The sequence below is a fragment of the Kogia breviceps genome, chromosome 18 (assembly GCF_026419965.1).
Source record: "Kogia breviceps isolate mKogBre1 chromosome 18, mKogBre1 haplotype 1, whole genome shotgun sequence".
Classification (NCBI taxonomy): domain Eukaryota; kingdom Metazoa; phylum Chordata; class Mammalia; order Artiodactyla; family Physeteridae; genus Kogia; species Kogia breviceps.
The window spans coordinates 12,866,112-12,893,293 of NC_081327.1; the positions used below are offsets into that span (position 1 = coordinate 12,866,112).

Sequence of the window (27,182 nt, forward strand, 5' to 3'; positions counted from 1 at the left end):
AGGTGTCACCCTCCTCCCCAGCCCGAGATGCCCAAGCTCAGCTCCGGCAATGTCTCACCGGGCGTCCAGGCACTTACTTCTTTGGGTCGGTGAAGGGGAGCGGCCGTGGCGGGGGCTCGTCTGTTCTCTTCCACCCCGTTGGGTGCTTGTTGCGCACGGGCTGCTTGGAGAAGAAGGACTTGGGGACGGAGGCGGAGAGCTGGAAGGCGCTGGGCTGGGCCAGCTGAGAGGGCCGTGGGGTCTCTGTGCTGGCCGTCTTGTGAACCTGAGTGGGGTAGCCGGCCCTCGAGCTCATGTCGCTGCAATGTGAAAATGAGAGAAATAAGCCAATTCCATCCCACATTTTGAAAAACCGATCTGTTTAAATTTCCTCTTGGGAAACAAAACTTCATGCACCCAGGAGAGATACAAGTACTTTACTGCTGTGGAAAATTCCAGTACATAGATGTCTATGTGGAGAAAACGTAAAGCTGCCTTCAGAGTCCCGATCCCACCCCAGGGATGCCCTTCTAGCCCAGTTGGTACCTCTATGTGAATCTAAAAAGTCACCCCCTGTGGGTGGATGCTCCCACCCCGCCCCAGAGATTCCCTGTCTCCTAGGCACAACCTACACAGCTGAAGGTGGGGGTCCCACCACCTTCCTGTCTCTGGAGGTGACCGTGGTTTACAGCTTGCTCTATTTCCTTCTTAACCCTTTCTTATGATTAAAAACACAGGTGTTGTGAATTCCCCGGCGGCCCAATGGTTAGGACGCAGCACTTTCACCACTGGGGGTCCTGGGTTAGATCCCTGGGGAGCGGGGAACTAAGAGCCCACGAGCTGCATGTTGCAGCCAAAAACAAATAAACAAAAAAACAAAAAACCAAAAAAAAGTGCATATAATCAGAAAACAGGAGCTTTTTTTTGAGGGGTGGGAGAATTGTTTTTATATATAACTGGGGTTGTGCTAATAACTTGCTCTGTAACTTACGGGTTTGTTTTAACTTATACCTTGCCACACCTCTTCATTCAAATATTTTTTTAGCACTACTACACGATGGACACCACTCCAGCTGATCTAATCTAAAATCACAGCTCGACATCCCAAATGCTGGATTCTTGTGAAGTTAATGCTACCATGAACCTCTCACTGTTAACTAGGACCCAACTCTTGGGGACCCAACTGCTGATCCCACTGAGGCGAATCAGCTTTTAAAACTTTTAAATAAAATTTCAATTCCACTTCAAGTAAGAGGTCTTTAATGGGAAAATTAATGTCCTTGGAGTGCAAGTCAATAAATCCTTACTGAAGGTCAATTTAGCAATATTAAGGGGGTGGGATTCTGACTATGGCAGAATGAGGAGATTGGCAACTTCTTTCCCCCAAAGCACAAAATCGACAAAAACAATCATTTCAGCACTCTGGAAACTGACCAAGGGCATGCAAGAATCCAAGTATCATTTATGCTTGAAAAACTGAACTTCAGGTAAGAACAGAGGGAATCTGACATTGTGGCCTGGGGGCTCTCTCCCATCTCACTGCCCAGCTCAGTGAACAGGCAGGTTCTGCCACAGTGGAACCTCTGGGGCTGCATCAAGCATATCAACACATGCTTATTGAGAGTTTCAGAAGGAGAAGAAAGGGGCAGAAGAAAGGTTTGAAGAAATAAAGGCTGAAAACTCCTCAAACTGGACAAAAAACATTCATCTACACATCTAAGAAACTCAACGAATCCCCACCAGGATAAATATAAAGACATCATCCAGAAAAACAGGTGAAAGTCAAACATTAAGACAAAACCCCTGAAAGCACCAAGAGAAAAGGATTCATCACATACAGAGGAGCACAATACAATTAACTGCCAACTTGTCATTTGAAACAATGGAATGGAATGATATTTTCAAAGTGCTGAGAGAAAAAACTGTCAACCAAGACTTTTATGTCCAGCAAAAGTATCCTTCACAAATGAAGGCAAAATAAAGATGTCCCCAGATAAACAGAGACTCAGAGAATTCATTGCTAGCACATTTGCCTAATAAATAATAAAATAAGTCCTTGGGCCGAAAGGAAATGACTGCAGGTGGTGACCTGAATCCATTCGGAGAAATGAAGGATCCAAGATGGTAAATTTGTGGATTAGAATAAAAAACTCTATAGATTTATGTTTCCTTATTTCTTCTTTAATGTCCTTAAACATAAGACTGTATAAGGCAATAATAACAACACTATACTGTTGGGTTAATAACATGTATGGATGTAATAATATAGATGACAAAAATAGCACAAAGGAGGGGAAATGGAATGGGGCTATACTGGAAAAAAGTCTCCACACTTCATTGGAATTGAGTTAGGATTAATCTGAATTACACTGAAAAGGCACATACTATAACAACTAAAAAAAAATAGTCCAAAAAATCAAGAGGAATCCAAATGGTGCACTAAAATGCATTTATTTAACACAAAAGGTGGCAGTAAAGGAAGAAAAGAGGAGCAAGAAAAACAGTAAACATATAGAAAACAAAGAGGAAAATGGCAAATATAAATCCAATCATTATCAGTAACTTCATTAAACATGAATGCTGAAACACCCCAATTCTAAGGCAGATTGCCAGACTGGATTAAAAAAAGCAAGCTCTGACTGACTTATATATACTTCCTATAATTCAGCAACATCTACTAACAGGCCCAAGGTGGCACATTGGTTGGGGGTATGTCCAGGGAGCCATGGAGCATGTAACATTGGGATTGGACTTTGTCTGGGGTGGTCAGGGGCTTCCCCAACGAGGCAGTGGTGTCTGAGCTGAGAACTGAAGGAGATACAGCCTTAGTCTAACAGATCTAACCTCCCAGAAATCCACACCACAGAAAAGCCTGCACAAGTACATGCAGGCACATACAAGGATGGTCACTGCAACGCTGTGTGTAATCAAGAAAACATGGACATGGACTGAATGTCTTTTAACTGGGGATTAATAGATTGTTCCAAGCACATCCATATGATCAAAATCTATGCAGCCAGTGCGAAGAATGAGGTTGCTTTCTGTTTATGGGTGAGGACAGATGTCTGAGCTACAGCAAGTGGAAAAAAGGCATTGTGTAAATCATGCTTTTTCTTTTCTTAAAATGTATATATAGGGGGCTTCCCTAGTGGCGCAGTGGTTAAGAATCCGCCTGCCAATGTAGGGGACACGGGTTCGAGCCCTGGTCCAGGAAGATCCTACATGTCACGGAGCAACTAAGCCTGTGCACCACAACCACTGAGCCCGAGTGCCACAACTACTGAAGCCCACACGCCTAGAGGCCTTGCTCCGCAACAAGAGAAGCCACTGCAATGAGAAGCCCGCGCACGGCAACGAAGACCCAACACAGCCAAAAATAAATAAATAAATTTATTTTTTAAAAAATGTAGTATACTATATGATTACTGGGCTTTTTTGGGGGGATGTTTTTATGAAAAGGAAATGTACACTTTTTTCCCTAACTGTGGGTCATGAAATCAACTTAGTGGATCTTGACTGTTATTAAGAGGAAAATAAAAAAATAGACTAGGATGAAAAACCTCAGTGTACCTCTTGTGAGGTAAGGATAAGTGGTTCTGTGAAAACTTATTCTGGATGTCCACGCTGGATTGTAATATAAAATGCTTTTCCTGTTTTGGGTAATGGTCAAAAATGTGTGAAAGATCTGGGCTGGTACAGGTTTGGAGAAAAATCTCTGGGGGAGTGTACACTAACTGATTACCTCTGGAGATAGTAATGATGGGGGAAATGAAACCATATAAAAGGTAGAAAGGAAGTACCATCTGACACCTCAGTCTCCTAAGAGGCAACCTTGCCCCTCCCCCTTTCTTCTTTTTCAACAGAGAGCCTAGTACACACAAGAACAACCTTCCTTTGTAACATAAATGGCAGCCTATCATGAGCTTGCTCTGCACGTGGCTTTAACCTTAACACAGTGCTCTGGAGACTTCTCCGTGTCAGTCCACACAAGCCCCTCTCCCTTCAATAGCTGCAGAAGGCCCACTCTACGAATATATCCTAATTGATTTTAACCTTAACTTTTACTTTCTACAGTACATATTTCTCTACCTTGTCATCAGGCCTGTTCAGCTTTTACGAGCTGAAAAAAACAAGAGATGATTGAAAAAAAAAGGAAGGGAATAAGATGAACACACTTTGCCTCTGTCTGCCAGCTGGCTCCAGCCATTGCCTCTTTGGGGAGGTGTTCGCCCCCTCCTCGGGCCTGTGGCCGGCACTGGGTGTCATGCTAATCCCCCTTACCCTGTAAATGAAGGCTGGCTGTACTCATCCTCAAGGAAGGCGACCTGGCTGGCACCCAGCCCAGGGCACAAATCCTGAATGGCTGATGCCACTTGTCTGCAATGGGTCTGGGGTAGGTCTGCGATCTACTTCTGGCCAGTGAGACATCAGGTGTGTGAGTGTGGACTGTGTGCTCGGGGACTTCTGGGGAAGATTTCTTCACTGGAAAACTGACACAGACCACTTGCAGCAAATATCACCTGTTCTTCCACTGGACGCTGTGACTATCTGGCTGAATGACAGCCACTTTGAGACTGTGAGGGGAGCCAGTCTATAGGGTGATGGAGGCAGAACAAAGAAAGGGAAAGAACCTGGGTCCTCGAGTCAATAAATTACCCAGTCGCGGGGCCCTTCCTACCTTGTGCCTTCACATTCTGAGGGATAACAGACTTCCTCCAATTGAGCTGGGATTTCTTGCTGCTTGGAGGCAAAGGCATTCCCACGACTGTCCCTGTTTTCAACCTCTACCAACCTCAGGAATGGATGGTGCCCTCCACACAGTAGGGCAGCAAAAAACGATTCTCCTGAATATGCTGTGCACCTTGACCCGGCCCCTCTGAGGTGGGCGCCCCTTCTCACACATCCCCTGGACCGCGAGTTGTGTCAGGTGCCACGTACAGGGTGGAGTTCTTACCTGCCAATCACTTTCCTTCTGAAGCACCGGTGAGGCCAGGTGCCTTCCCCGGGCCTCAGCTTGAAAAACGAAGCAACACCTCGTGGTGGATGAGAACATGGGCTCATGCTGCTTCCCTGACACACTGTGCTCTTTGTTCGAGCCCTTTCCCCTCAGTGAGCCTCGGTTTCCTCCTCTGAGAATTGAGGCAAGGACGGCACCTGCCTCGCAAGATCATTACGTGCACAGGGCTCAGCACAGGCCCGGGCACCGGGGTGTGCTCCCCGAGCTGCAGATATACAGGGACGCGGCGCGTCCAGGGGCTAAACGCCTGGGCTCTGGGCTCAGCCAGGACTGGCGGGGGCGGGGGGTGTCCTGCTCCCACACCACCCTCACCCAGAGAGGCTGTGCGTTTATCTGTGTTGTATCTCGGGGAGCAGTTAAGATTTTGTTGGAGTAAAAGGTTCTGTGGCTTCCAAAAAAAAGCTGAAAAACTGTAGGCCGGATGGAGAAACCGCACAGCTGCCTGGGCATGTGTGATGCTTCGGTCTATTCACCCCCGTGGGCGCTGATGGGTGGCCCCGGGTGGGCGACAGGCACAAAGGGAGCTGTGCCCTTGCCTTTAGGAGGAAGAGCGGTGACGGAGCAGGTGGTAGTGACGGTGGTGACCGCGCTGAGCCTGTGAACACGGCCAGGCCCTGTTCTAAGCAACTCACAGGCATCACTTCATCTAGTTGCCCCAGCAACCCCACGAGGCAGGAACTACCACCGCCCGCCAAGTTCCACGTGGGGAAACCGAGGCCCAGAGAGATTAAATAACTTGCCCCAAATAACACAGCTGGCCAGGGATAGAACCAGGATACAAAGCCAGGCAGTGTGGCTCAAGAGACACTGTGTTTAACCACCAACCTGTACTTTCGGTGACAACGGTAGTCATGATAAATACATAATACATGAAAATAAAACCAAGCAGCAGCTGATATATTTGGACCAGCTATGTCTCAGGCCCTGTGCTAACTACTTTAAACACATGGTGTAGGTTCATCCTGGCAGCCTTGGACCACAGAGCCCATCTTCACCCCCATTTTACAGATGAGGAAACCGAGCCTCAGAGGAATTAAGGAGCCTGGTGGAGATCACACAGTTGGTGAGTGGTGGAGCTGTGACCTGGACACAGGCAGCCAGAGGCCAGAGGCTGGGAAATAACACTGCTCACCCAGGTACCCCCAGGTGGGCCCCTGTGGGACCTTAACTGCTGGACTGATCTTGCCCTCTCTCCCAGGTGTCTGGCAGGGGCTTGAGAGTTGAATCAGTCCCTGCACGTGGCTGCAGTGTAGCCCTGCACAGGCTCAGTGTAGGAGCCACATGCAGCAACATTCTGCCCCGCGGCCTGTGAGCAAACACGGTAGGTCTTCAGGAGGTGGAAGCAGAGATGACATGGGAGAAAAACTCACTGGCACAAAATCGATGTGGAATCCAACCACCACTGGCCACCTCCACCAACTACCGTGCACCTGTATCATCACAGTGGCCTCCTCCTGCCCTCGACCCGAAACACAGCCAGAGGGAGGCTGTGAACGCCTGAGTGCAACCACCGCCCTCCTCTGCTCAGGGTGAGTCAGAACTCTCCCCTGGTCCACAAGGCCCCACGCCGTCTGGGCCTACCCCTCTCTGCCCTCAGATCCTCCCACTGTGCCCCTCGCTCACTCTGCTCTGGCCACTTGGAAGCTGTTCCCCAAACACACCAGAAACATTCCCACCTCAGGGTCTTTGCACTCCTCCCTGCCCCAGCCCCAAGATCTCTGCAAGGTTCCCTCCTTCCCTTGAGTTCCTGGAGATGGCCTGCGTTCCTCTTCCCAAGCTGACTGCGGCTCTCCGAGTAGGCCTCTGTTGTGTGACCCCGGCTTCCTAGCCAACAGAGGTGGGGTTGGCTCCAGTGGATGCCAAGGCCCTCACGTCACCTTTCAGGGCTGTGCGCCCAGAAGGGTATCCCGGAGACCGCAGCCCCACCCGCGGAAGCAAGGCCACGTGCTTCCTGCCTGCCTGGGAACACCCGGCTATGTCAGCTCCACATGGAGCGGAGAGCCTCTCACTGCCTCTAAACAGCTCTTGACAAATTGCTCAGGAAGCCCAGGAAGCTTTGGAGTGTATGCTGCCTCGAGAGAGGGCGGGGCAGGTGGCTGCCCGCCTGGGATCACTCAGCCCACCGCGATGCCCACAGCAGGCACTGGCGTTTGGCACTGTGCCTGGAAGCCGGGCTCCCATGACGAACGCCTCAGGGGAGAGTCTGTGAAGTCATTGGAATCATCCACGGGCACAAGCTGCTACAGGCTGCGGCGGCTTCCATGGAGAGGGCTGGAGCGCAGGGAGGGAGTGGGTAGGGGGTTTGGGCATGGCAGGGCCCATCCCTTTCCTGGCAGTCCTCGCATTATGCTGGTGAACTCAATCCCTTCCGCCCCTGAAACAGTCCACTTTCCCCCGAGTAGCCCAGTGATCTACTTAAAACATAAGTCAGATTGTGTGCTCTCATGGCTCCCACGTCCCTCAGAATCAAATCCCAGCATCTGACCGTGGTTGGTAAGCCTGCCAGAGCTGGGCCCCTGCCCACCTTGCAAATCAGACCTCTTGCCTTCCTTTGGCCTGTCTGGCCACCAGATCATTTCCAGAGGACTGCAAATGAGTTTACCTTCAGGGCCTCAGCATTTGCTATTATCCCTGCCTGGATCACTTCCATGCTTCCTGCAAAATATCACCTCCTCCTAGAGGCCTTCTGGGACCTCTGCCCGGTTTGGTTTTCTCCCCAGACCTTATCTCCGCCTGGCATATTAATATTACATGGTTGCTCAGTTGTCTGTCTGCCTCACTCTCTCTCCAGGAGAACATCAGCTCCACAAAAGAGGGCTCGACTTTGTCCCCTGCTGTATCGCCATGTTTGGAACGGTACCCAGCACACAGTGGGTGTTTTGGTGTCAGTGAATGTGACAATAACATTCCTCTCAGGCCTGCCCAGCCCTGCTCTCCTCTTCTCTCTCAAGAATCTCAACATACCCCATCTGCAGCAGCCTCCCGACACTGCAGCAGACACTGCCCCGGACCTTTGCCTCCCTCCCTCCTTGGGTCCTGGTGGTGCCACCTGCTGACACATCCACAGTCGCTTTGTCCTCCAGTCAAGGTCCCCCCCTTTCCTTCTCACTCACATCTCGGCCTCAGACCCATCCCTGAGACTTCTGCAATTGCGCCTCCAGCACCATCTTTCAAAACATCTATCTGCCTGCATTATCCTTTCTGCTGAAGCCTTTCCTTGCTGCCCACAGCTCTTAGGATCAAATCCAAACTCTGTAATGTGGCTGACAACGCCTTGCGTGATCTGGCCCCTGCCAACCTCCCATCAGCTGCCCCCCTCAATTTCTTTTCTTTTCTTTTTTTTTTTTTTTTTTTTTTTGCGCGTTACGCGGGCCTCTCACTGTTGTGGCCTCTCCCGTTGCGGAGCACAGGCTCCGGACGCACAGGCTCAGAGGCCATGGCTCACGGGCCCAGCCGCTCCAAGGCATGTGGGATCTTCCCGGACCGGGGCACGAACCTGTGTCCCCTGCATCGGCAGGCAGACTCTCAACCACTGTGCCACCAGGGAAGCCCCCCCCCCAATTTTTATACTTGAGCCAAGGGGCCTGTGTTCAGTGACCTGATGGCACCCACCCTCCTCCCCACCCCAGGGCCTTTGCACATGCCACTCCCTCTCATAGGGATGCCTTCTCCACGCATCTTTCCTTTTTGTCTTAAAAAAAAAAATTGTAAAATAGCCCACATAGAACAAAGTGTACAAAACATGTATGTACAATTTAACAAACACTTACAAAGCAAACACCCACATAACTGCATCAAGAGTATATCATCAGTCCCCCTGAAATCACTTCACCTGCTCCCTCCTCCTTATCCCTCTCATCTTTGGCAGAAATAACACCTCCTGAGGGAAATTATCCCTGCCCCCCAACCTCCCCCGCCTAGATTAGACACCCCCTCCAGCCCCTGCACCACATCCACTCTCAGATCCCAGGAGGTCTCCCTTGAAGGCTTTCCCCAGCATAATTGATTCATTGCTTTTGTAATTATTTGCTTGCTATCTCCCCTGGCACCCTGTCAGTGCCAGGACAGCTGGGGCCCTCTGAGGCAGAGGGCTAAGCATACAGTAGGCACCTGCTGTATGAATGAATGAATGCAAAGTGTTGGGCTACAAAGGGCCTCGAAGCAGACACAAGGGCAGCTATGGAGCGCTTGTGCCTCTCTTTGGGGAGCCAAGGCTGGGCAGCAGGTTGTCATTCTGGCTCGGCCCCAGGGAATGGATGGATGACAGCAGATGCACAGGGCTGCTGGGATGCCCCGAGCAAGGGGCAGTGTGGCTAGCGGCAGGCAGAGGCACGTGTGGGCTCCTCGAGCACAGGTGCTCAGCGACCTGCTGGGAACTTGTACCTACTGAGATGGGAAGATTGTGGGAGGACTGGCAGGGTGAGGTGGGACTTGCACATCTTCTCTGCCTAGAACACTCTGCCCTCCTAGTTCCCAGTAGCTTAGCCTCTTTCCTTCAGGAAAGCACCTCCCATACTGGGTCAGGCCTCTCCTTCGGGCTCCCACACCCTGAACGCTGCTCTCACCCTGGCCCTGACCACTATGGGCTGTCACTGTCTGGGGGTGGATATGTCTCCCCCATTGACTCTGAGCCCTCACCAAGGCCCTGGTGCTGTCCCTAAATAAAGTGCTGATGCTCAGGTTCTTAGGTAAGACAGAGTCAGGCTTTTAGTTAGGGACAGCGTCACGGCCTTAGTTAGGGACAGATTCAGGGTCTTAGCTAGGGACAGATTCAGGGCCTTGGTTGGGAAAAGCATCGGGCCCTTAGTTAGGGACAGCATCAGGGCATTAGTGACAGGGTCAAGCTTTAGTTAGGGACAGCTCAGGCCGTTAGTTAAAAACAGCTCAGGCCCTTAGTTAGGGACAGCGTCAGGGCCTTAGTTGGAAAGAGCATCAGGGTCTTAATGACAGTGTCAGGGCCTTTCTTACGGATAGTGTCAGAGTTTTAGTTAGGGACAGCTCAGGCTGTTAGGGACGGTGTCAGGGCCTTAGCTAGGGACATCGACATGGCCTTAGTTAGGGACAGTGACAGGGCCCCCACTTCACAGATGAGGAAACTGAGGCCCAGAGAAGTTCCGTAATTTGCCCAAGGCCACACAGCCAAGACAAGGAGGTGTGGGGTGGCACTCAAACCCCAGTGGGCTGACTCTGGAGTCCATGCTCTCATCTACCATGAACACGTTTGTTTCTTTAAATCAACTCATTTAATTTTCCTTAATTTGTCCAAGGCAATATCTGTAAAATCAGGATGGGTTGATAACACTTTTCCTAATATCCATTTAAAATAAAACATTTTCCTCCCCACACCACCCAAATCACCTCAAGCACCCCATTTTGGGAAACGCTGCTTCACACTAAAGCCTGGTTGCCTAGGAGAAAACTTCAGGAAGCAGCTTTAATGAGTAGATAAGAATGATTTGCAATTAGCATCAATTGTCTGTATGCAAATTAAAGCTCCCAACCACAGGGCCCTCTTTTGTAGCAGGTTCCTCTCCCATTTTATTCCCTTCATTTCTGGGTTCAGCAAATCCTTCTCTCAGACACAGAGTAATTTTATACCCACCCCCCTGCCTCAGATACAGTCTACTCCCCAGCACCGCTGCCTTTATATCACAGACTCCAAAACCCTACAGCTACTGAGCTTTACTAACATGGGCCTGCGCCCAACACAGGGGCTACCACAGCCGGGACCTGGGACCCCCATAGCACCGAGGCCCTCTTGGTGGGCGCACCGTGACATCTGTCTCAGTGATGACCTGATTCTAGTCTGTCTCCCTCAATAGATGGTGGGTGAGGTGAGGGCTGGGGGTCTCGTCTGAATTTGCTGGTTACTTCTCCTTAGCTCTCAGCGTAGTCCCTGGGACACAACAAATCCCTGAGAAATATTTGTGAATGAAATGAATGGATAAATAAATGAATGAAGGAGCTGTTCAAAAGAGTCCGTGAGTTCAAATGATTAACATCTATCTGTCCAGGGAGGCTGGCTCAGACAGAGACTTAACTCCCTGGGGCACCCTTTCTCTCCACCCTCACCCTTCTCCTGGCTCCTGACTCCAGGGGGACCACGGCTACAGCGAGGGAAAGCACTGACAGACGGACACTCTCAAATACTGTGGTTTCCAAGTCTGTCAGAGTGTAAGCAGCCCCTTGGTCTTAGAATCTAGTTATACTTTAACTTCTACAGCAGCTAAACTCCCTTACACTTCTGCGTACTTTCCTTTCCAATCAACACCTGTCTCTCCAATACTGGCTTTCGAGTGTCAAGCAGCAGAACCTGAGTTTGGTAACAGGAGAACGGCTTCTAGGTCATGAGATCTTTTAAGGAGGTAGTGAGCAGCGTTCAAACATTCTGAACAGAGTAGACCTGGATTAAAGGGCTTTGCACGGTCAGGCTAAGAACTGCTAGGGAGATTTTTGCTTCACCTTTTTAAAAAATATAGATATTTCTGTATAGTCAAAGACCCAGGTCCACTGTGGGTTGTGGTCAAGGAGGTCTGAGGCCACTGCTTGGGTGCACGTGTCCTGTGTGGAGAGAGGCGCAGGTCTGGGGACGGGCCAAGGTGTCAGGAAGCCAAGGGAGATGAAGACCCCTAATGGGGGTCCTGGACACGGGCGGGCCCCTGCTCAGGTGTGCTCAAGGAAGAGAAAGGAGGTGGTGGCCTCAGGGGTGCACACTGGGGACTGCAGCACAGTAATCCCTGCCTGGGGCCACAGACCTTTGAAGGGGCCCCTGGACCGGGCTGAGTCCTGTGACGGCAGAACTTTTCCAGGAGGCAGTTCGTGGCTTTCATCACATTCGCAAAGTGTGTGTGGTCCAGACCCCAGCTTGTTGGTTAGTCAATGCCTGTTCGTTCTCACTTATTACCCTGTCTGCCTCTCTACCAGTGGTTCTCAGAGCGTGGTCCTGGGACCAGCAACATTAGCATCTACACGGAACTTTGTAAAAATGCATACTCTCAGGCCCCACCCAGTGGGTCAGGGGAATCTGTGTTGAACAGCCCTCCAGTGGACTGTCTGGAGACCATACTGCCCTTTACTATGAAGGCTAGAAGGCTAACCCGTGATCTCCCAGACTTCCTTGTAGCTGAGATGGCCATGTGACACTACCTGCTGAAGGGGGTTCTGGGAAAGCTTTTGCTTTCTCCACAGACATGGAGCTATACAGATGCTGCCGTCTTTCCTCTGTTCTCTGTCCCCATGTCCCCCAGGGGCACCACAGCCATCTGGAGACCGGGAAGTCACAGCCAGCATGAGGAGGGCGATAGAGCAGGAAGACACAGGGTGCTAGGCCTTGAGGCCCTCCCTGAGCCGCTGCTGCACCAGCCCAGCTCTGCCCTTCTCTGGACTTCCCAAAAGGGGACTATTAAACCTCTACTTGTTTAAGCCACTGTGGGTCAGGTTTCCTATTACATCCAGACAAAGGCACTCCTAACAATAACAGTCTGTGGCTCCCACAAAGTGTAAAAACTACTAGTCTCAGGAGAGAGAAAAGGAAAGAGACTGAGGGTCAGAGTGAACCAGAGACAGATGAGACAGACAGCCAGGGATTTACCTCCCTCTACCGGGATCCTTAAAGGCCAATGGATGGCAGCAGGGGGTGGTCCACGAGTCTCCCAACTCTGTAAGCAAACTAAGGTGCGAGCATTCCCATCTGTGAGCATGTTTCTGGGGAGGGGAACGCCACTGTCAGGACTGTGAGGGATGCAGAAGGTGGTCAGGGTCCCCCTGAAGGACTCGGACTAGATTCAGTGTCTTACCTGGACTGCCTCGGTGGGTCGCGGCTGCCCCCAGCCAGGCCTGTAGGGGTGCTGGAGCCTGAGGAGTACAGCTTCGGTCGGTAGCCCTTGTTCTGGCCAGTGACCCCAGGGGCGGGCGAGACCTCCCGACGCCGGTCTGTATGGTGGGACCGCCCGGCAGCCTCGCGCCCGCCTCCACAGAGGCCCATACTTCCTGGGGGCTTGTGTGGCTTGGCCGGCCGAGATGTCTTGGCCAGGGACAAGCAGCTGGGGCTAGAGGTGTAGAGGGTAGTGTCAATGCCACTGTCACTGGAGCCGCCCTTGGAGAGAGGGTCTTGCTCTGGCTCCAGTGGGTCCAGGGGGTCGAACCAGCGATCGTCACTGTGGCTGCTGGATGCATTGCTGGAGAGGGTATTGCTGCTGGAATGACTGGAGTACTGAGGCTCTCCCTGGAAGGCAGGAGAAGTGTGTCATTCCTAGACTCTGGGGTGGGGTGCAGGGGGCAAACTTCCTTCTCTGGGTCCTCCCCACCCTTAAGTGTGAACCCTGGAGCCAGACAGCTTCGAACTCTGGCTCCCCCACTTACTGGCCTTGTTATCTTGGGCAACCGATTGAACTTTCCCATGCCTCAGTTTCCACATCTGTAAAATGGGTTGATAATAACCCTCCCCTATGAGGTTGAGCAGAGGGATAAATGACAGCACATATGCAACACGCTGCCCACAGCTTAAGCTGAACATATCTGAAACTGAGCTCCTGGCCTTCCCTCCTGAATTCGCCTCTTCCCTGTCTCATAATGGCACCTCCGTCCTTTCAGCTGCTCCACCCAAGAGCCGTGGAGTCACTTGACGCTGCTTTTGCTCTCACACCCGTATCTAGTCCAACAGCAAATTGTGTCGCCTGAATCTTCGGAACAGATCCAAACCTGCCACTTCTCCTCCCTCTGTGGCTCACCCCTGGTCCTGTCCACCACTGCCTCCTGCTGGACCATGGCAGGAGCCTCCTCCCTGGTCTCCCAACTCCCTGTCCCTGTCTCCCCTCACCCCTGGCCCCCAATTTGTTCCCTACACACAGCCAGAGACAGGCTGTGAACACTTGCGTCAGTTCATGTCCTTTCCCTGCTCACTCAGGGGAAAAACAAGAGTCCTCACCATGGCCTCTGAGGCCCTGTGTGATATGATTCCAGGTTCTGGGCTCTAACTTTATCTCCTGCCTCCCTCTTGATCACTCTCCTCCAGCCACACCGGCCTTCTCGCTGTTCTTTGAGTATGCCAGGCACACTGCCCCCCTCAGGGCCTTTGTACTTGCTGTTCCCTGTTCCTACAATGCTCTTCCCTCAGATATTTTCATGGGTTGCTCCTTACTTCATTCAAGATTTTGCTTAAAGGTTAACCTCCTCAGAGGCCTTCTCTGACCACCTCATCCTAAAGTAGCTGTGCTTGACACTCTTTTCCCTTAACTGTACTTTTTCTTTCACAGCAAGAATTGGTTCTTACCATTACACAATGAAATGTGTTTCTTTGCTTACTGCGTGTTGCCCCCACTGGGATGCCAGCTTTGTGAGCACAGGGGTGCACCTGCCCTCTTCAACACTGTGGCCCCAATGCCTCGCACGTTGTACGTGCTCATCAAACACCCACTGAATGAATAGATGTGAAGAGACTTCCAAGTGCTCACCAAAACCAACTCCTTCTCCTGGGCACACGGGACTACATTTCCCAGTTCCTCCTGCAGTGACCTGTGGCCACGTGATAAGAGTACTGGCCAGTGCAGTATAGGTAAAAGTGATTTATGTCGGGGCTTCCCTGGCGGCACAGTGCTTAAGAATCCGCCTGCCAATGTAGGGGACACGGGTTTGAGCCCTGGTCCGGGAAGATCCCACATGCCGCGGAGCAACTAAGCCCGTGCGCCACAACTACTGAGCCCATGTGCCTAGAGCCTGAGCTCTACAACAAGAGAATCCACCTCAAGGAATCAGAAGCCTGCACGCAGCAACGAAGACCCAACACAGCCAGAAAAAAAAGTGATTTATGCCATTTCCAGGTCTGAGCCACAAAAACCTTCCCTCTCCCTCCTACCCTCAGCTGCTGCAAAGAGGCAGGGACCCAGGGGAGGGCTCTGAGGCCCTGAGGGACAGCTACAAGAGGGAGGGAGCCTGGGTTCCTGAATCACCATGTGGAAAGCGGCTCACCGAGTACCCACGCTGAATTGTTATTTGAAAGGGGAATAAACTTCTATGGTGTGAGGTCACTGAGATTTGGAGGCTGTCTGTTACAGCAGTTAACCTACTGCTATAGATTGAATAGTTTGTGTTCCCCCAATATTCACAGGCTGAATTCTAATCTCCAATGGGATGGTATTAGGAGGGAGGGGCTTTGGGAAGTGATTAGGTTATGAGGGTAGAGCCCTCATGAATGGGATTATAAAACCGCTATATACTTTCACATATTTATCCTATACTATGTTTATATATTCCTCATGAATGGGGTTATAAAATCCATATATGTATTCATATCCTTATAAAAGAGACCACAGAGAGTTCTTTTCACACATGAGGTGGAGGGAAGGCCGTCTGTGAACCAGGAGGCAGGTTCTCAGCAGACCCTGAATCTCCCTGTGCCTTGACCTTGGACTTCCCAGCCTCCAGAACTGTAAGAAATAAATTTCTGTTGTTTATCAGCCACCCAGTCTGTGGCATTTTTCTTATAGCAGCCCGAGCTGGTGAAGACACCTACCACAACTGAGGTAATGAGGAAACTGTGGCTTCAGGGGGTGAAGGTATTTGCTCAAGATGACATGGATGGCAGGGGCTGGAGCCAGGATGTGCACCCGGCTGGGTTTAACTCCAGACCAGGCACCTCACCCCTCTGCTGGAGCGGAAGGGGGCAGAGGTGGAGCACGTGCTCACGTGTGCTGCACAGAGGCCCACACCCACCCAGGTGAAGCCGCCCAGCCCTAGGCAGTCAGGGCGGGTAAGGCGGCCAGCTCCCACGGCCCTGGCTCCCCGGGGTTGGCAGGTGGGGCCCAGACTCACCTTGGAATGCCTGTTGGGGGAATCTTTGCCTGCTGTGTCCTGCCTGGAGGTGTGCTTGCTCGTGCTGCTTCCAGCCATGGCCGAGAGCCGGGCCTGGGCGGGCACGTGCCACAAAGGCTCTGCATTAAGATAGGAGACACACCAGTGGTCAGAGGTGACTCAGGCTCTGACCCAAGTTCACCCAAAGAATCTGGTCCTTAATGTGGTTGGATGGTCCCACCCCTCTGCCAGCTTGTCTGCTCAGCTCACACACGGCCATGACCCCCATCAACTCATGTCTTGGGGTCTAACAACACTCAGTAACAGAATATTTACTGAGCACTTAACTGTGTGCCAGGCACCATTCTAGTGCTTGACATGCGTTAACTTCGCGAAGCCTTCCAACAGTCCTCCATCCACAAAGGAGCTTGAGCACGGCTTCATCCTTACTGGCCATTGGGATTTTCTATTTTGTAAATTACTTGCTCATATCCTTTACCCATTTTTCTACGGGATTGACTGTCTTTTGGTGAATAAGATTCTTTGTATAACCAAGGTCGCATTCCTTTGTTGCTTAAACGTGTGTAGCTTTTTTTGGTTAAATTAAAGTGGAATCATAATAAGCATTGTCTCACAACTTACACTTGCTTTTTGCTCTGTATCTTCGTAATACATCTTCACATAAGTTAACCGAACATGAAGTTATCTTATTTTTAATAGCTGCACAGTATTCCATCATGTGAATGGACATAAATTATTTAACCAGTTTCCTGCTGATGGACATTCAGGTTATTTTCGATTTTTCTTAACGTTCTGGTGGCCTTCCCTCTACACCCAACTTCGAGCAAGTGTGGAACTATGTTTGGGACAGAATTCTATAAGTGGAATGGCTGGTTCAAAGGTGAAATAGGTTTAAAGTCATGATGGCTGGTGTGGGTGTAAATTAGTCTAAATTCCCAAGGCTAGCCAATGTGCCTGAAGGGAGCATCGGATCTTAAAAAAACACACAACCCCAGTGGAGGGCTAGTTAATATCTATCAAACTTGCAAACGCACTAACAGAGGACCCAAACCCAGGCAGTCTAACACCAGAGCCCACAATTTTGATCAGTGCTGTATTTAAAATAATCGTAATTAATTATTATGAAGCACACGTCTGTATCAGGTACTACTATAAGTGCTTTGCACGCATTACCTTGCTGTATCTTCCCAGTGATACTGTGAGGTGGATATTAGTACCAGTTTAATAGATGAAGGAGAACATCAAGACTCAGAGAGGTTAAGTAACTGGTCCAAGGCCACAGAGTCAGAAAGAGCTTCAGACCTGTGCTCTCAAGCCCTGTACCCTCTCTGTGCTTCCCCAACAATGACAACCCCAGTGACAGTGCAGAGTGAGTGCTCGAGAAGCAGAAGTCGTCATTCCCTTCGTGATGGGCTGGGTCCTGTGCCGAGGGCTGGGCGGGTGTGATCTCACTGGACCCCGAAACCACCCTGCAAGGAAGGACACTTAGGGTGTCCGCCACAGCAGAGGGATCTGAGGCTGGGAGAGATGAGGTCACCACCAAGGTCACACAGCCGACTCAGAACTTCTCACCAGGCCTGTCGGAGGCTGAGCTCACAACCATACACACTGCTGCCCCCAGTGCAGCCCCAGAGGGCTCTGGGCCCATGTTCCTGCTGGGGAAGGTGGGCCTGGAGGGCTAGGCACGGCACTCAGGGACACGGCAGAGAGCAGCCTGGCTGGACATTGCCGAGGGTGTCACTGCGCACATGGCTTTCATTGGGAACCATGGTCATGAGAGTGGGTGGGCTGGCCACTTTGTCCACCTACTTTACCTCCACAGATGCTTTTCCTCCCTGGAAGCATCCGACATGCCCAAGAGGCTCTGGTCCCCTGGGAAGTGGGCAGACCATGCCAGGAGACCACATTTCTGCAGAGAGCCAAACCCATGGCAGTCACACCCAGCCTTCTTTACCACCTATGACACCAGTGGCTCCTACACTTCTGTCTCTGGCTGGACCTCTCCCCACAACTTCAGACTTGCATATATGGCTCCCTCACACGCCTCCACTGGGTGTCTACTGGGCACGTCCCACTGGACACGGCCAAAGCCAACTCCTTATCTTCCCCCAAACCTGCATCTCTCTTCATCTCCACCCTTTCAGCTGCTCGGGTCAAAAACTGGCTATCACCCTTGAGCATCAGGAAATTCTAACTTTACCTCCAAAGGACCATATCCAGAACCTGCCCATCTCTCCCCCTCCACTGGCCCTTCCCCTGCAAGAATCTGTAGCTAGAGGGACCCTGTGAACACCCGAGTCAGATCCCATCCCTCCTGTGCTCAGAAGAACTGAGTCCCGTGGTTCTGAGTGAAGGATAGAGTCCCCACCATGCTGGCCCCGTCACCTCCCTGGTCTCATCTCCCACTTCTCCGGCCACTTGACCTCCTTCCTGTTCAACCAACACCACACCCCCTGCTACCTCAGGGTCTTCAACCAGCTCCCTTTCCCTGGAATGTTGTCCTCCCAGTTGGCTCCTCTGCATTCTTCTAGCCTCGCCTGAAATGTGATTTGCTCAGAGACACCCTCACCCCCAGACCCAACCAAGCTCTCTCTAGGCATTGTGTTTGTTTCCACTTAATACTCAGCATTATTAGTGAGTATTTATTACTCGGTGCTCCTGCTATTGCCTGTCTCTCCCACCAACTATCAGCTCCAAGAAGGCAGGGACACGCCTGTCTGGCTCACACTGTATCCCTGGCACCCTGCCTGGCACATATCATTGGTGACTTGTCGAAAGAATGGGGGGATGAAGGGCTAGGTTCCTGCCCCTCCTTGGCCGCCCCAGTGTCCCCTTTGCCCTTAGCCCTGCCCTTAGCAGGCCCTGATCCTGGGCCCTTCACTGGCCCTCTGAACTGGGCCCCAGTGACCTTATGGCGCTCCTGCTTCACTCTTGACACACCTGGGTGGGTGACAGACATGGACGTGGCTGTGAGAGATATGCTGAAAACACGGCCAGGCACGGGCCTGGGGCAGCTGGTGGCTCTGGGGCCATCCTCCTAACCTGGGTGCGCTGAGGCTTGATAAACACTCACTCTGTGGGTGAGGGGCTGTGGTGGTGTCTGTGGGTGATGAGCGTTAAGGAGGGTTCTAGAACCAATAGGTCTTGGTCCAAATCTCAACGATGCTACTCACCAGCAGGGACCTCTGACAAGGGACAAACTTTCTGTGCCTCATCTTCCTCGTTTCTAAAACAGGGCAGTCATGGCACCCGATCTGTCGTGTTCCTGAGATGATTAAACAGGAGGGAGTGTACAGCACCGGAAAGCATACTGCTGTCACTGCAATCACAGTCGTCTGACCAGGGCTGGGCACGTCCCCACGTCCATCGTGGCACCTGATTCCCCCACCCTAGTCTTGAATACATTCTAAGCTTTATGACAACTCCTAGACACAGACTGCCCTGATTTGTGTGTGTGCAGGGAGGGATTAGTCAACTTATAACAAGGTCTCAAGGAAGTGAGAGGGGAGATGAGCTCTAGGGGACAGAAGAGGAAAGAAAGGAGGGACCACGGTGAGCTTATCTGGGGCCCATGGCGAATGCTGGAAAAATTTCCTTTTCATTTTACACTTTGGTGTAATGACATCGCCAAGCAGCGCGTTTCTCTTCTTCTCAGCTGGGTGGGGTGGGGGGAAGAGGACGCGAATCTGCCTGTGCTGGAGCAAAGATCACAGACTGCGGGCAGGATCAAGCGTGCTGAGGAGAGGAGCGAGCCCGTGTCTGCAGGCCCCGGAGGCAGCAGCAGTGGGGAACAGCTGGGGCTTGGGGTGACGCGATCTGCTTGCCTGCAGTCCAACCATGGGGCGGGGGCTGAGGAATTCTCCAGGCCGCTAATCCTGGGCAGGCAACCTCTCCCCTGCCCCACAGTGCCCAGGGGAGCCGGTGATGTGCTGCCATGGTCCTCCCCGCCGAGAGCTGCCTGGATACTCTCGAACACCCGCTGCGTGGACAGTTCCACCTCCTGCCCCTCTGATGTCAGCGCTCTCTGACACTTCACTGATTTTCTTTCTTTTGAACCCACCCATCACCTGCTGGTTCTCACACTTCAAAGGGGCTACAACTTTGTTATGAGGAATCATGTTTAAGATATTCATCTAAGTAGTACGTGCCCATGATTAATACTTATACGTAGAAGAATAAACAGATGAGAAGATGCTCAGTCTCATCGGGCGTCAGAAAAATGCAAATTAAAAACACAACATGGGGCTTCCCTGGTGGCGCAGTGGTTGAGAATCCGCCTGCCAATGCAGGAGACACGGGTTCGTGCCCTGGTCCGGGAAGATCCCACATGCTGCAGAGCAACTAAGCCCGTGAGCCATGGCCGCTGAGCCTGTGCTCCGCAACGGGAGAGGCCACAACAGTGAGAGGCCCGCATACCGCAAAAAAAAAAAAAAAAAAAAAAAAAAAAAACAACAACAACATGATACTACTACGTGCCCACTAGGAAGGCTGAAATGAAAAGGCTGGTGAGGACCGGAGCAAACAGAACTCTCTCTGTCGTTGGTGGGAGTGGTAAACGGTTTGGCAGTCTCTTCTAAAGTTAAACGCATGACCCAGCAATTCCACTCCTAGGTATGTTCCCTGCAGAAATGTGAGTATGTGTTTATCAAAAGACAGGTATGAGGATATTCCTGGCAGCACTATTCTAAGCAGCCCCAAACTGGAAACAATCCAAATGTCCTTCAACGTTAGACTCGAGTAAGAAATTGTGGACCATTCAGACAATGGATATGCTACTCAGAAATGGCGTGGCTACACACAACCACGTGGCCGACCCTTACCAACACAATACTGAGCAACAGAAGCCACACACACACACACACACACACACACACACACAGAGCGCATCCAGTGGGAGTCTACATTCCATATGCGTGAAGTTCAAAACCAGGCAAGATTAAGTCTGGTCGTGGGAAGCAAGACAGGGGTGGCCTTTGGGGATACTGATTGGGAGGGGCTGGGGCCTTCCAGGAGGCTGGCCACGTCTGTCTCTTGCCCTGGGTGTAGAACATGGGCACGTTCACTTTGTGATATGTTAGCACACTAGATGCTCCAGATCTGCTGTGCTCGCTGCTCAGCACAGCAGTCGAGACGCAACACTGGAAGCTTTATGTAATGAGCAGCCTCAGAACACTGCCGGCTCTGCTCGCCTGAGAGCACCACTTTCAGTCCTTTTCAACAACTTCCCCTGGTGGTCCCCACCTCCAAGTCGCACACACGTCTGGGCCCTGGCTCCTGACCGACAGTGTCGGCAGACCCCGTCTGCTGACGCCCTGCCTGGATGGAGGTGGATCTGGCTCACTGGTACCTGCCGCTCTCCCGGGTGACCTCTCTGATCTTACATGTGGCACTTACAGCTTTCTTCTGTGTTTTATCCATCACTGACAGGAGGAGGGGTGTCACCTGTCACGCTGTGACTAAGAGGTCGTGCAGGGTGAGGCCAGGGGCACAGCTGGCCTGGGGAGACCTTACCTGGCTTCTGACGCTCCATGGTGCTCTCCTGGCTGGTCAGGCCGCCTGAAGAGGACTCGCCGCTGGACGTCCCATCGTGGCTGAAGTGGGGATCAAAAGACAGCAGTGGGTGTGGGGCAGCTGTGTACCTGCAGTGGAGCGAGAGGAGCAAACACAGGGTGAAGGGCTGGTGTGCCAGAACCACCTGAGACTTCCTCAGTGTGGGGTTTTAAATACACGGGAGGCTCCGCGTGGAGGGGAGGCTAGGTGAGGAAGCCTGGAAACGTGCTATTAACTGAGGATCAGGAGTGAGTTCTGTGCGGGAAGCATGCCAGGAAGCCGGTGGTGGCAGGGCGTGTGGGGCTAGGTGGGGTCCTCAGGGAAGGAGGGGGCAGAAGCCACCTGGGCAACAGCCCTACCCAGAGGCTCCTCCGGGGTCCCGTTTCTTGGCTGCGAAACGGGGTGAGCTGTCATCAGCAGCCCCAGCCCCCAGGCCTGTCTTGGGCTCCCTTTCTCTCTGGTGGAGGAAGGCAGGATAAGGCGGCGTTTGTAGGTACAGGAGGCCTGGAATCTGGCGGCCTGGGGATCAAACCTCCCCTCGGCCTCTCGCACAGCCAGGTACAGTCACTTCCTTGCCCTGAGCCTCAGTTTCCCGAGTTGTCAAGAGGCAACTGCAGTAGGTCCTTCCTTGCAGGACTGAGTGTCGTCCTGTGTGTCCAGAGCTTAGCCTGAGGCTGACAGGCCGGAACTGTGTACGTCTCTCTGGTGGAGGAAAGAGCTGCAGAGGAGAAGCTGGGGGCTCAGGCTTCAGAACAAGGCAGGTCTGGGCTCAACCCCAGCTCCATCCCTTACTAGCTACGTGACCTTGGTTGGGCAAGTGCTCGTTAGCTTGAGCTGCCGTTTTCCTGTCTGAAAAATGACATTTCTGCTTCACAGAGTTGTGGAGGAATGAAATGACAAAGGTGTCTCCTAGACAGAGATTCTCCTGGAGGCTGGCCCTGCACACCCACAGGCAAGGACTGAGATTTAACAGAGGGATTGGCAAAAGGTCCCACAGATATTCTCTATGAACCCGGAGTGAATCCTGTGGGCGCCTCCCAACGTCCATTCCACCTCAGATCAGAGCCAGTCACGGTGGAAACCTTCTCCCTGCTTGGGGTTGGTTAGGACAGGCACATGAGATGTGAGAGGATGTGAGTTATTAAGACTCCCGTGAAATACTTCTGGCTCTTCACCTGGCAAGCACATGGCAGGACCACACTTCCTAGCCCCTTGAGACTGGTTGGCTGGGACTGTGTGACTAGTTCTCGCCAGTGAGCTGTGAGGCAGCCTGCATCCTGAGAGGTCCAACCAGTGGTGGCCCTGCAGTGTGGGTGCAAAATAAACCTTCGCTGACTTTGGTCACTGCAATTTTCAGGCATCTGTTACCCAGCATAACCTGACTGAAACGGGGGAAGTCTGCTGAGGAGCTTTGGGGAAAAGTCTCCTTGCTCTGAAGGGAGCTGACATGGAAAGATGGTCTCTCTTCTTCACCAGGTGTTGATGGGTTCAGATATAACACCATGAGCCGCTGTCACCCTCTCCCAACCAGCCTGAGAACAAGGCCAATGCTGAGCGTGGAAGAGAGCAGGCACCGTGCCCTTGATGACGTTGTTGAGATGCTGGATTAACCCTCCCTGGAGCCTGCTCTGCCTCTGAACCTTCTTTGCTGTGAGATAACACATTCCTACAGCATTTTGAGTCAGGCAAGTTTTGGCTACTTGCCACCAGCAACATTCCACTGACATAAGCCCTGGACTTGTCACTGAGCCTCCATTAACCAAGCTGATATTGTGATTCCCCATTTGGCTCCTGTGCCTGTACTTGCAACTTGAGAGGACGATAAACCAAGACCCCCTAAAATCCAAAAGAGGAGCTAACTGACTTCTCCAGGGTCACCCTGCCAGCCCCAGGCCAGGGCTGTCTCTGTAGAAACCAACTCTAAACCGCTGGCTTCAACGCCTCCAGGGCAGCAGAGGGGTGCTGCAGAGGTGCACTGGACTTCCTGATATCTCATCTTTACTCACCTGCCAAGAAAAGACGTATTATCCCTGCTTCTCCAGACCTCGAACTCTAATGCCTCCAGGGAAAAAAGAGTCAAAACAATAAAAAAGCATAGGCAGTCTTCATCTTATTGGCTGACTTAGGAGCCAGCCAACCTCCTGGTAAAATGTGGCTCCAGCACAGCTGGAAACTGAAGTGTTGATGTGTTTATTTCATTTTCTCAAAATGTCCGTATCAAATTCTGAGTACTAAAGGAAGATGGCAGTGGCTGGGGTCAGCCAAAGGAAAGCGGAAGGTCCAAGTGGCAGATGCTGCAGGCTGTTCCCCCAATGTCTACTCTCTGCTTCCACCTTGGTAACGGAATCCCACTGTACTGGGGGCAGCAATGTGATCGGTTAACAAACTACATTTCCCAGGCTCCCTTGCAGTCCTGGCCAATGAGATAAGAGTACTGCATGTGACTCCCAGGCAATCTCTGGAAGCGTGCTCTGGGTGCCTTTACCTCATTATCTCCTTAAGGCTGAGCAGCCACCTTAAGACCAGTAGGCCACAGGCCAAGGGTGGCAGAACATCGGCAAGGAGGAGCAGCCAAACCTAATCCAAGATTTTTTTTTTTTTTTTTTTTGGCTGTACTGCATGGCTTACGGGATCTTAGTTCCCTGACCAGGGATTGAACCTGGGCCCTGGCAGTGAAAGCGCTGCATCCTGACCACTGGATCGCCAGAGAATTCCCCTGACGGACTGTCTTTAGCTGGATATATGGTACCAGCTTAATCTCTCAGCTAACTGTCCTCGATCAAGACAACCTGTACTTGGTCCATTTATGTAATTCTCTCACTAAAAAGCCTTCTTATTATCCCAATGCAAACGGACTGACCTATGTTGACCATTCTTTACGTGCTGAATATGTCCTATTTGGGGCCATTTCTATCATTACCACATTCTGGTCAAGCTGATTCGAAACTGGAACATTCCAGAATCTCACCATGCATAGCTCTGGGCAAAACTACCCAGAAGCAGGTTTGGGCTGCCAGGATCTTGGCTTTGAACTTCCCACTCTGCCATATAGGAAAGTACCAAGACGGAATTGAATTCCTGAGGGCAGGGCTCCAGGCCTGGATGGAACAGTGTGGATGGGTGCATTACAGGAGGACTGGGTAAAGGGTGGACGGACGATGCAGCCATTGTTGGCTGCCACCCCAGTCGGCATCACCTTCTTTGCCTCTGCCGGTGGAGTCCAGATTCTGCTCTGGGGGCCATCCCTCTGCCACGTGACTTGTGTAAATCCTGATGGTTTAAGACAGTCATGGGGGTCCAATGTGACCTTGCCAGGGGTTAGTTCAGGGGTGGGCAAGTGACCGAGTTCCTTTACCGTTAGAAACAGAGAGAAGCTATTCCTTCTTTTTCTGCAGGGCACCGGTTTTGCTTGGGGCCACAGTTAGCCCTCGTGGGTCGTGAAAGGAGCCAGGTCCCTGAGGATGACCCCGTACAATTAACCAGCCCTAGACCCACCCCACCTCTGGACTTATTACGTGATGATGATAAATCCCCCTGATGCTCATGTCTTCTTGAGTTAGGTTTTCTGTCTGAAGTCAAATGCTGCCTAACTGATGTACCACTCTTTATGGAACCGGCAGAGAAAAACAAAGGAAAAAAAAAAAAAAAAAAAAAGCCAGCCAGGTGGCCTAATGAGCAAACGTCTGGGGTCCACACCAGCCCTGCAGCGTGCTGAGCCGGGTACACAATTCTGTCCTAGCACTCTGTACTGAGTTTGGAGGTTTGCTCATGTTGCACACGACAGTGGCAAACTCCTGAGGACAGGGACCACACCTGCAGCTGCTGGCACAGCCCTGCGTGCAGCAGTAACAGTCAGAACCCTCACAGAGCACTTACTGTGCGCCAGGCTCCGTCCTAAGTGCTCGAGAGAGATTCCCTCGTAGAATGTTCTCAACACTGCTCAGAGGCAGACTTTTTTTTTTTAAACAGCTAATTTTTTTTCCTTTTCTTTTTTTGGGGCCTTGCTGCGTGGCACGAGGGATCCTAGTTCCCTGACCAGGGATGGAACTTGTGTCCCCTGAAGTGGAAGTGCAGAGCCCTAACCATTGGACAGCCAGGGAATTACCAAGGGCAGACGTTTTACGTGTGAACAAACTGAGGGGCAGAGAGAGGTGAAGCCCACTCTCACACGGCTGATGAGGTGCAGGCCATCTTGCCCTCCTGTCTCAGCAAATCTAAAGTGGGCCACGGGACAGGTTCTGTCTATGAGGGTCTTCGAGCTCCTAGAAGCCTGATGAATTCGGCAAGTTGCAGGCCCGCTGGAGAAGACAACAGGAGACACAGGAGTCCTGAGGGGGGAATGTCTGTGGCTGGGCTGGAATGTCTGGCCTGGGTCACACAGGCTCCAGGATGTCAACTGTGTGGCAGGAAAAGGGGAAAGGAGCTGAGGCCAAAGGCCACTGGGGCAGCCTGACTTGTTCCCGGGCCTCTTATCACCGGCTGGTGACTGGCCATGAGGCACACTTTTGGGGGTTTAGGGGCTGAGGTGTGCTAGGAATGGTTGGCAAAATTTGGAATCTAGCTGTTGACAGAGATAAAAATTGCTGAGACCTAGGCCACAGAGAGCTGAGTCAGGCTCCATTGGTGCCCTAGGAAGAGAGGGGTGGGCTGGGAAGAGCTGGAATCCAAGGGAAAAGTGAGAGTTTTTCACTTGCCAACGCCAGAAGGCCTGAAACACAAAATCACAGCCAGCAAGTGTCACTGTGGGGTGGGGACTCCAGTAGGGACCACGCATGTCACCCTGATTTGGAGGATGCGCTCAGAGTCTCGTGGGCAGGCAGGACAGCTCTGGGTCAGAGTCAGTCTCTTGGAATCACATAGGCCTGGGTTCCTGGAAAAGTGATCTTGGCCAACCTTGGCCAAATGGATTCACCTTGTTGAGCCTCAGTTTTCCCTCTCACTCTGTAAAATGGGACAGGCTACCCACCTCATGGAATTGCTGGAAGCACTCGTTGAGATCATGCATATAGCTCAGTGGAACAGTCTAGAGATTACAGAAAAGACCCACACAAATGTGCCCAATTAATTTCCCCTTCCAATGAATTTTTGCTTTAAGAAGCAAAAGCAATACACTGGAGAAGGGAGAGCCTTTTCCATAAATGGTACTGGACATCGGCAGGCAAAAAAAGGAACCTCAACCTAAACCTTTCACCTTAGGCAAAAACTAGCTTTGAAAAACTCAAAGTGGATCATGGACTTAAATGTAAAATAGAAAACAATTGAAACTTTTAGGAAGGGAATTCCCTGGCAGTCCAGTGCTTGGGATTCCGTACTTCCATTGCAGGGGGAATGGGTTTGATCCCTGGTCGGGGAACTAGGATCCCGCATGCTGCACAGCATGGCAAAAAAAAAAAAAAAAAAGGAAAAGGAAAAACTTCTAGGAAAAAAAAACTTCAGGACTGAGGACTAGGCAGAGCTCTAAGATTAACACCAGAAGCATGACTCATAAAAGGAAAACAATGATAATTTGGAGCTCGTCAAAATTAAAAACTTTTGTGAAAGACCCTGTTATGAAGATGAAAAGACAAATTAATGACTGGGAGAAAATATTTGAAAACCACAAAGCTAACAAAGGACTTGTATCTAGAATATATAAACATTGAAAAACAAAAATGTTCAACATCATTAGCCATTAGAGAAATGCAAATTAAAACCACAATGAGGGCTTCCCTGGCGGCGCAGTGGTTAAGAATCCGCCTGCCAATGCAGGGGACACGGGTTCGAGCCCGGGTCCGGGAAGATGCCACGTGCTGCGAAGCAACTAAGCCCGTGCACCACAACTACTGAG

General features: G+C 51.5%; 1 protein-coding gene across 3 annotated transcripts in view; it reads right to left on the bottom strand.

Annotated features, from left to right (window-relative positions):
* The window catches only part of SIPA1L3 (signal induced proliferation associated 1 like 3), a 236,836-nt gene that overhangs the window by 25,696 nt on the left and 183,958 nt on the right, over positions 1-27,182 (bottom strand). For all 3 annotated transcript variants that reach the window (XM_067020260.1, XM_059044984.2, XM_059044986.2), the window contains 4 exons: positions 21,317-21,444; positions 15,806-15,924; positions 12,793-13,220; positions 78-299 (listed from right to left, as the gene is read on the bottom strand). In XM_067020260.1, the coding sequence (XP_066876361.1) occupies positions 78-299; positions 12,793-13,220; positions 15,806-15,924; positions 21,317-21,444 (897 nt within the window). The remainder of the gene's footprint in view (positions 1-77; positions 300-12,792; positions 13,221-15,805; positions 15,925-21,316; positions 21,445-27,182) is intronic.